Source organism: Bos indicus, chromosome 7, assembly GCF_029378745.1.
Source record: "Bos indicus isolate NIAB-ARS_2022 breed Sahiwal x Tharparkar chromosome 7, NIAB-ARS_B.indTharparkar_mat_pri_1.0, whole genome shotgun sequence".
NCBI classification, from domain to species: Eukaryota; Metazoa; Chordata; class Mammalia; order Artiodactyla; family Bovidae; genus Bos; species Bos indicus.
The window spans coordinates 16130644-16140433 of record NC_091766.1 but is presented as its reverse complement, the minus strand read 5'-3'; the positions used below and the strand labels follow the sequence as shown (position 1 = coordinate 16140433).

At 52.5% G+C, this 9790-nt stretch overlaps 1 protein-coding gene across 2 annotated transcripts; it reads right to left on the bottom strand.

The window, feature by feature from the left end:
• Positions 1 to 248: 248 nt before the first annotated feature.
• Positions 249 to 8671, bottom strand: SAXO5 (stabilizer of axonemal microtubules 5). 2 transcript variants are annotated; one of them, XM_019964230.2, is made up of 9 exons: positions 8550 to 8671; positions 4602 to 5190; positions 3093 to 3199; positions 2893 to 2993; positions 2527 to 2639; positions 2335 to 2444; positions 1784 to 1985; positions 1115 to 1200; positions 249 to 495 (listed from the first exon to the last, which is right to left on the bottom strand). In XM_019964230.2, exons 1-9 carry the CDS (start codon positions 8562 to 8564, stop codon positions 268 to 270), a joined length of 1551 nt encoding a protein of 516 aa, XP_019819789.2. In that variant the 5' UTR covers positions 8565 to 8671; the 3' UTR covers positions 249 to 267. The 2 variants fall into 2 exon arrangements, with proteins under 2 accessions (XP_019819789.2, XP_070648128.1); XM_070792027.1 differs by lacking the exon at positions 1115 to 1200 and having other exon boundaries at positions 385 to 495.
• Between the last annotated feature and the right edge of the window lie 1119 nt (positions 8672 to 9790).

Genomic DNA, 9790 nt, shown 5'->3' with positions numbered 1-9790 from the left:
CTCGGATGGCCTCCCTGCCCAGAGTGGGACAACACCCAGAGTCTGCAAAAGGGCTTCTCCCTGGAGTCATTCTCTCTTGTACATTCTCCCCGACCTCCACCCTTCATCCCGCAAGCCCCCTATCTCCTGGAGGAGGGCATGGCAATCCACTCCAGTATTCTTGCCTGGAAAATTCCATGGACAGAGCTGCCTGATGGGCTACAGTCCATGGGGTTGCACAGAGTCAGACACAACTGAGCACACATGCATGGGTTGCCAAAGCACTGTTTATTGCTGGCTAGGGCATGGGTAGATAGGGGTCTGGGGGGCCCGAGGGTCCACTTTCCGAGCCCTACAGCCCCATTGATGAAGAGAGCCCAGGGGCAAGTGACTCTCCTGGAAGTCGTCCCATCTTAGCACTGCTGGGCCCTGGTACTTGAAGGTAAATTCATCCTTGTTTAGGGTTGAGAAGAAGCGCTGTTGACCCAGTGGGGGCTCCAAGTGGCTATACTTGCACTGTGGAGTCAGGGTGGGGGAGCCTGGCAGGGCAGCCTGGAGGGTGGCTGACCCACCCAGGCCACCCTGGGAACATAAAAGTGTGGGGAGAGACTTAGCCGGGTTTGGCCCATGACTGGGTCCTGGAGAGGTGGGTAAAAGGTTGGAGTGACACAGGAGCTGGATGAGACACCAGTGCAGACCCCTGGAGAGACCCCATAGCCTTGTTGAATTTAGGTGCTTCTGAGCTCACCCTCAGCTTGGAATGTAACTGTGGCTCACCACAGTTGCCCCTGAACTGACCATGATGGGCCCCTGAGCCTTGGATGACCCTAGAGTGATCCTGAGCAGTGAAGTGAAAGTGCTAGTCACTCATTTGTATCTGACTCTTTGTGACCCCATGGACTGTAACCCACCAGGCTCCTCTGTCCATGGAATTCTCCAGGCAAGAATACTGGAGTGGGTTGCCATGCCCTCCTCCAGGGGATCTTTCCGACCCAGGAATCCAACCCATGTCTCCTGCCTTGCAGGCAGATTCTTTACCATCTGAGTCACCAGAGAATCCCGACCCTGAGCAGATGTGAGACTAATTCTGATCTGAGAGGTTACCTGGTTAAGGAGATACCCTCTCCTCCCTCACCCGCTGTAGCAGCTCCTTGGTCACAGAGGCTGGAGCTATTCCATGTGGCTTCAGCATCTTCTGGTTCATGGTTAAAAAATCTAGGTCTGGAGATTTGAGTGGGGTGGCTGAGCTGAGGGTCTGAGGGAGGAAAGGCAGAGCCCAGGGGGAAAGAACGCAGGAGACTAAGGATGCAACAAGGGTTCAAGGGCGACACCTGGGTTCCCGCCGAAGTTGTCAGGGGAGGAGGATGCATTAGGAGGCAGGGAGGGTAAGGGAGCCAGGCGGGGGGACTGAGGTGGCCAGGGGCGGGGCAAAGGCAGAAGATCCGGGGTGAGGGGCTGGTGGGGGGACAGGAAGAGTGCACTAGCTGGTCAAGGGGCGGAGCCAGAGTGTTGCAGAGGAGGAGGAGGGCCAAGAGTCTTGAGAGGGTGGATATGGAGAGGAGAGGAGCCATACCAGAGGGGCGGAGTCATGCAGGGATGGAGGGGGTTGTTGAGAGACACGATGACGAGAGCATGGGGTTGTTCAGGGTCAGAGCTGGGAATCTTGGCCCAGGGCATGAGATCTAACCCTTCAGGAGGCGGAGCCAGAGTCAGGCAGTGGGCGAGGTGGGATTGGCCGGGGGCGGGACCACAGAGGTAGCAGGGGTAAGGCGGGGCTTCCCAAGATGGGCGGGGCCTCGCTCACCACCGGTGCCCTCTGGCAGGTTGCTGCGCTGCAGGTGGAGGTTGGGCGCTTTCGGCGGCTTTGGCATCCCAGGGGGTAAGTAGTCCGTGCCCATGGAGGTCTGGAAGAACTGTCCGAGCAGCGACGGCTCCCCTAGGGTTATGTGACTCTGCAATGTCTCATGAGGCACGTGGCGGCTGGCTGGCTCGCTCGTTCGCAGGGGCTGTAAGGACCACAGTGCATCTGGGAAGCTCCCCTCGTCATGGATGTCCCAAGGCCAGGGATGAAGCTCAAAAGCGGGAGCTGTGTGACCTTGGACGGCTCACACTTTCTTTGGGTCCCACGGATGGCGCTGGGAATTGGTACTGTTATTTCAGTTTACAGACAACCACTGAGGTATGAAGTGGTTAAGTGGCTCGCCCTACATCCCGCAAATAGATCCAGGAGATCCCTATACACATGTCCAGCTCCCTCCCACCTCAGGGCCTTTGCACTTGCTATTATACACTTTGGGAAACAGAGGAAAGCCCGTTTCCCTGACTTGCCCTGCAGCCTTTCGCCTTCCTGCTGACCTGACGGTAGAAGAAGTGTGTGGAGGTGGTGAGGCTCCCCGGACCGGGACACCCATTTCCTTCCAGGATGTGTGACTCAGGAGTCTGGTCGTGGTGAAGAAGGAAAGGTTCTGCCAGTGGCAAAGTAGGTCCTGAGCAACCCTGGGTGGCTGCTGTGGGAATGAGGGGGCAGGGCAGGCAGCCGGATCTCACCTGGCTCCCGGGCATAGAAGTGTTCCCCCTTGGTGGTCCTGTCGTGGAAGAGGCCATCCCCAGGACGGATGTTCACACAGTGGATGTGGGCTGAGGCCTGGGCCTTGTCATACCTGCAGGCAAGGGGATGGGAAGCAGGAGGTGGATCCATCTGATCTGGGCCCTTACAACTCCCAGGAAAAGGGAGGGAGGGACAAGCTCCCCAATAGCCAAGCTGTGGGGTGCTAATTGTGAGTGATCTGGCACAATAGTGGGCCTTGCCTGTGGGTGATGGAGACTTCAAGGGCACAGTGTTGGCCCTAGAGACTTAGGTGACCCACCCCACGTCACCCTGTCTTGATAGAAAAGGCCATGGTTCCTTTGTACCTGTCCGGGGGCAGATCCGGAGGCCCGTAGGCTTGTTTCTGCTCCGTGCACATGGGCCTGTAGCCAATCTTGAAGTCTCCCAGTTCTATGCTGGAGGAGGCCTGTGGGTGGACAGGAGTGGGGAGGGCAAGACCACCCAGCCCCCCTCGCTGCTCCTCCGCCTGACCCCCACCCGCAGCACCAGCCCGGTCTCAATTTACCCTCTTACACGGCAAGGCAGGTGGGCCTGGCAGGGCCTGGAACTGTCTCTGGTAGGAGGTGCTGTCATCCTGTCTCTTGTGCTCCCACTGGAGGGGATTGGGCCCACCTGAGGATGAGCAAGAGGAGAGAGAATGGGATCAATTCTTGGCAGCTTCAGGACCACTGGGATTCTATTCCTCACCTGGGAAGGGCAGGTGGGCAGTCCAGACTAGCTTAGCCAAAGGCCTATCTGGAAAACATCAAAAATAATAAGAAGTAGGAACTTTCACGGGCTTCCCTGGTGGTTCAGTGGTAGACAGTCCACCTGCAATGCAGGAGCCGCAGGTGAAGCAGGTTGGATCTCTGGGCTGATCCCCTGAAGAACCACTCCAGTATTCTTGCCTGGAGAATCCCATGGAGACAGGAGCCTGGTGGGCTACAGTCCATGGGGTGACTCCCAATGCAGGGGGCCTGGGTTCGTTTGATCTCTGGTCAGGGAACTAGACCCCCCATGCCACAATGAAGATCAAAGATCCCGCGGGCCAAAACTAAGACCCAGTACAGCTATATATATTTAAAATGACAACAAGGGAGTTCCCTGATGGCCTAGTGGTTAGGATTCCAGGTTGTCACTGCTGTGACCCAGGTTCAGTCTCTGGTCAGGAGCTGAGATCGCACAAGCTATATGTTCCTGAGTCACAGAATTGGAAAAATCATACAAATGACAACGACCCTTTGTTGCTATCTGGCAGGCACGTCCAGCACTCGGGGCTCTTTTGGCTTCACCAGTAACTATAAAACTGGTTGTCACACCCACTTTGCAGATGAGTAAACTGAGGCTGGAAGAGGTTGTCTCCCTTAGAGTTACACAACTACTGAGGTGTCAGGGCTGGGTGGTAGAGATGGAGGACACTTAGCATATTTGTTTAACCCCAAACCAGCTTCATGACTCTGCCCACAGCAAAGCACCCTGGAGAGCTTCGGGAGATGTGCCCATTCTGTGGATGCAGAAACTGAGGCTCAAGGAGGTTCCAGGGTTTCTCAGCCTCTGCGCTGTTGACATTTGACGCGAAAGTGTTAATCGCAAGTGTTAATCGCTCGGTTGTGTTCCACTCTTTGCGACTCCATGGACAGTAGCCCTCCAGGCTCCTCTGTCCATAGGGTTTTCCAGGCAAGAATGCAGGAGTGGGTTGCAATTCCCTTCTCTGGGGTATCTTTCTGACCCAGGGATCGAACCGGCGTCTCCTGGATTGGCAGGCAGATTCTTAACCAACTGAGCCACCAGGGAAGCCAACATCTGGAAAATTCTTTACTGTGGGGAGCTCCCCTATGCGTGGTAAGATGTTTAGTAGCATCCCTGGCTTCCATCAACTCCCTGACAGTAGTATTCTCTCCTTCCCGTCGTAAAGACAAAAAGACGATCATCAGACACTGCCAAGTGTCCACTGGGGGCGAGGAGCAGAATCCCTGTTCGCCGCGAGAATAAGTGTGTCGGTGAAATTGCCTAGGGCGCCGCGGCGCGCACTCACAGAGGCGGCAGGCAGGCTCGCGGGGCTTTAGGCAAAGGTCGTGGAGCGGGAAGAACTCCCGGTACGTGGTGGACGGGATGCGCAGCTTGTCTGGGTCGCCCGACGGCAGCGAGTCGCGGTCGAAGATGAGGCGCGCCCCGCGGATCTGTTCGCGAGCGCGCTCCGGCGGCTCTGGCCAGCCGTAGTCGCCGCGCGCGGTGGAGAGGCCGGTGCGTGCGCGCGCTTCCGCGTGCACGTGCAGGTGACTGGCTTGCATGGCGAGTGTGCGCTCCCGCGCCAGTTCCCGCTCCTGCTCCCTCAACAGCATAGGTGGCGGGGGCTCATAGGCGCAGCGCGTCTCCGACAGGCGCTCCTGGCCCGCCCAGCGCGCATCCTTTTGGAAGAGGGATGCGCAGGGCGGCGGCGGGCACAGCGGCCCACGGATAGCGCTCGAGTAGGCGGGAAAGTCCCGGTGCGATGTGGACTGCTTGGCGTCCGCGTGCAGCCGCGGGTCCGGCCCCAGCGCGAAGTGCGAGGCCTTGAGGAAGTCCAGCCGGGACACTGGGCACGGCAGGAGGGCTCCCGCGGCCATAGCGGGGGGAGGTGCCACCTGTGAGGAGGCGGAGACAGGAATGAGCAGGTCCCACAGTGGGCTCGGGGTTGGAGACATCAAGTTAACAGGTTTAAGGATTTTACTGGCTGTCCAGTGGTCAGGACTCCTAGCTTTCACTTCCAGGGACCAGGGTTCAACCCTGATCCGGGAACTGAGATCCCGCAAGCCCTGTGGTGCAGCCCTCACCCCCGCCTAAAAGAAACAGGTGTAGCCCTGTTTGCCTGCCCGCAGGGAAAGTAGAGATAGAAATAATCACTTATTTGGCATTTAGAGTGTGCCAGGCACGGTTCTAGAGGGGGTTCATCAACAGACCTAGAGCCTTATCTTTGTGGAGATGTATTGTATTGTGGAACATACAATAATGAATAAATGTAATCACATCAATTGCAGAGTAAGTTACAAGGTGGTTAAGTGCCTTGGGGGGGAAAAGTCACATGGTGTAAAGGATAGGGTTTGGGCTAGAAGCCTTGTTGTTTTATATAGTCAGCAAAGGCATTCCTTGGTGGTGCAGTGGATAAGAATCCACCTGCCATTGCAGGAAACATGGGTTCGATCCCTGGTCTGGGAAGATTCCATATGCTGCAGATCAATTAAGCCCGTGGGAGCCACAACTACCAAAGCCCACACCCTAGGAGCCCATGCACCACAAGAGAAGCCAGGGCACTGAGAAACACACACAGTGAAGAGTAGCTCCCTGCTTGCCACAGTTAGAGAAAGCCCACGTACAGCAACGAGGAACCAGTGCAGTCATAAATAAATAAATAAATAAATTTTAAAATAAGTCAGGGAGGCATCACTAAGATGATAGTTGAGCAAAGACCTGGAAAGAGGGGCAGTGGGGCATTTGGGTATTTGGGGTGGGTAAAAGAAATAGAGGAAAACAACAGAATGGGAAAGACTAGAGATCTCTTCAAGAAAATAAGAGATACCAAGGGAACATTTCATGCAAAGATGGGCTCGATAAAGGACAGAAATGGTATGGACCTAACAGAAGCAGAAGATATTAAGAAGAGATGGCAAGAATACACAGAAGAACTGTACAAAAAAGATCTTCACGACCCAGATAATCACGATGCTGTGATCACTCACCTAGAGCCAGACATCCTGGAGTGTGAAGTCAAGTGGGCATCACTACGAACAAAGCTAGTGGAGCTGATGGGATTCCAGTTGAGCTATTCCAAATCCTGAAAGATGATGCTGTGAAAGTGCTGCACTCAATATGCCAGCAAATTTGGAAAACTCAGCAGTGGCCACAGGACTGGAAAAGGTCAGTTTTCATTCCAATCCCAAAGAAAGGCAATGCCAAAGAATGCTTAAACTACTGAACAGTTGCACTCATCTCACACGCTAGTAAAGTAATGCTCAAAATTCTCCAAGCGAGGCTTCAACAATATGTGAACTGTGAACTTCCTGATGTTCAAGCTGGTTTTAGAAAAGGCAGGGGAACCAGAGATCAAATTGCCAACATCTGCTGGATCATGGAAAAAGCAAGAGAGTTCCAGAAAAACATCTATTTCTGCTTTATTGACTATGCCAAAGCCTTTGACTGTGTGGATCACAATAAACTGTGGAAAATTCTGAAAGAGATGGGAATACCAGACCACCTGACCTGCCTCTTGAGAAATCTGTATGCAGGTCAGGAAGCAACAGTTAGAACTGGACATGGAACAACAGACTTGTTCCAAATAGGAAAAGGAGTATGTCAAGGCTGTATATTGTCACCCTGCTTATTTAACTTATATGCAGAGTACATCATGAGAAATCCTGGGCTGGAAGAAGCATAAGCTGGAATCAAGATTGCCGGGAGAAATATCAATAACCTCAGATATGCAGATGATACCACCCTTATGGCAGAAAGTGAAGAGGAACTAAAAAGCCTCTTGATGAAAGTGAAAGAGGAGAGTGAAAAAGTTGGCTTAAAGCTCAACATTCAGGAAACGAAGATCATGCCATGTGGTCCCATCACTTCATGGGAAATATGTGGGGAAACAGTGGAAACAGTGTCAGACTTTATTTTTGGGGGCTCCAAAATCACTGCAGATGGTGACTGCAGCCATGAAATTAAAAGACATTTACTCCTTGGAAGGAAGGTTATGACCAACCTAGACAGCATATTGAAAAGCAGAGACATTACTTTGCCAACAAAGGTTCATCTAGTCAAGGCTATGGTTTTTCCTATGGTCATGTATGGATGCGAGAGTTGGACTGTGAAGAAAGCTGAGTGCCGAAGAATTGATACTTTTGAGCTGTGGTGTTGGAGAAGACTCTTGAGAGTCCCTTGGATTGCAAGGAGATCCAACCAGTCCATTCTGAAGGAGATCAGCCCTGGGTGTTCTTTGGAAGGAATGATGCTAAAGCTGAAACTCCAGTATTTTGGCCACCTCATGCGAAGAGTTGACTCATTGGAAAAGACTGATGCTGGGAGGGATTGGGGGCAGGAGGAGAAGGGGACAACAGAGGATGAGATGGCTGGATGGCATCACTGACTCGATGGACGTGAGTCTGGGTGAACTCTGGGACTTGGTGATGGACAGGGAGGCCTGGCGTGCTGCGATTCATGGGGTTGCAAAGAGTCGGACACGACTGAGTGATTGAACTGAACTGAACTGAATAACATTCCGGGCAGAAGAAACAGCAGGTACAAAGGCCCTGCGGCTGCTGCAGAGACATAGGAAGAGCTGCAGAATTAACTACTGCATTTGAGAGTTTGCTACTGGAACCTACTCTCTTCACTGTCAGTCAGTTGTGAAGACCATGGCCCTCCCCTCCTTCATGCCTGGGAACCCACTTCTGTCTCTTCCAATCTCTGTCCCATCTCTGCCATACCCCTCTCCTCACTGGTCTTCCTGCCCTCAGCAGTTTTCCCAGGCCCTGACTGTTCTTTCTGTCTTCCAGCTGTCTGCATTTTACACACCTCTTACTCATTTCTCTGACCTTTAGCTCCGGACTCTCAGCACCCCACTTAGACTTTCTGGCTTTTTCTCAGAGCTCTCTCCCTCACCTGTCTCTGCCCCTCAGAGACCAGATCCTTGGATACCACCAACACCCCTGGCTCACTCAGCATCACCTCCTTCAGGAAGCCCTCCCAGACTGCTTCAGCCCACAACTATTGGTTCACATCAATCTCTTCAGAAAACACACATGAAGTGTTGTTTTTTTTTTAAAACAAAACCACAGTGGTTTTTTTTTTCCTGATCATTTTACCACCTAAAATAGTTGAAGATCGAGAAGCTTTCAAATAGTTTGTGGGAAAATCTGATGACTGAAATGACTAGCTGGGTCACCTTGGAATAATTAACTGGGCTCCTGTGAGCTTCATTTTGTTTCCTGATCAGGGTTGAAGAGAGTGCACCTACCTCGAGGTGGGGCATGGGAGCTAGTGAGTCTTAGAAGATGCACTTGGTGTGGGCATGACCCTCAAGACTCCCTCAGTCCCTGGTCTCCCAGAGGATGCTCAGATGTTCCATCTGGGGATTTATCCAAGTGTGGTCTGGCCCTGCGCATTGTGACCCAATAAGCTGCCTGGGACGATGCTGTCACAAGGGTCCCCCAGCAACTCTGGGGGCAACCAGGAGGAAAATCAGAAGCAAGAACAGAGGATCCTGCCCCCTGAGAGCTTGAGGGAGCCTGGCCCGTGACTTGACTTCTCAAAGACTCAGTTTTGTCATCTGGAAAATGGGGCTGGAGATGGCAGCCACTTCAGTGGGGGAAGATTTGATGCCAGAGGCCACCTGATTGTATTATCACCATTTCCCCAGGTTTTATTTCTCATCAGCTTTCTAACACTTGTCTGCACAGGATGGGCCAAACTCTCTGAGTCACCATATCTCTTAATGCCACTCCAGGGCTCACAGACGTCCAGTGTAGCCTTAAAGACATCTGTGCTTCCCACCTTCAGCCCCAAGACCACCAGGAACACACATGTATTTGAACCACACAGGGCTTGTTATTTGCAGCAATGGGTACAATGCATGTCATGGATCTGGGCTTTGTCTTCGGTGCTTCCAGGGAAGTTTCAATACGTGGGGACTTTGCTGTGTGTTGGATGCTTTTACTGGTTGGAAATTGGACTTTCTTTTTATTTATTTATTTATTGGCTGCGCAGCATGGCATATGGGATCTTAGTTCCCAGTTTGTTCTTCAGTCAGTCAGTCATGTCTGACTCTTTGCGACCCCATGGACTGCAGCACACCAGGCTTCCCTGTCCTTGACCATCTCCCAGAGTTTGTTCAAACTCATGTCCATTTAGTCGATGGTGCCATCCAACCATCTCATCCTCTGTCGCCCCCTTTTCCTCCTGCCCTCAATCTTTCCCAGCATCAGACCAGCAATTAAACCCATGCTCTCTGCATTGGGAGCACAGTGTCTTAACCACTGGATTGCCAGGGAAGTCCTATCGACTTCTTTTTCTTTTTTTTTTTTTAATGTCCGGACAAATATAAATAATATATTCAAAAAACCCCTCGGAATGGGATGGGGAATGGGAAACTGATGTTTCATGTGGACAGAGTTTCAGTTTGGGGAGAAGAAAAAGTTCTGGAGGTGGACGGTGGGGATGGTTATACAACAGACTGAGTGCACTTAATGCCACTGAACA

Excerpts from the sequence above, each read along its gene's own strand:
- SAXO5 (XM_019964230.2), bottom strand. Across the intron at positions 2,994-3,092 it reads CTGCCTTGCCGTGTAAGAGG|GCCTCCTCCAGCATAGAACT; the intron begins GTAAATTGAGAC and ends GTCCACCCACAG. Across the intron at positions 2,445-2,526 it reads CTTCTATGCCCGGGAGCCAG|AACCTTTCCTTCTTCACCAC; the intron begins GTGAGATCCGGC and ends TGCCACTGGCAG.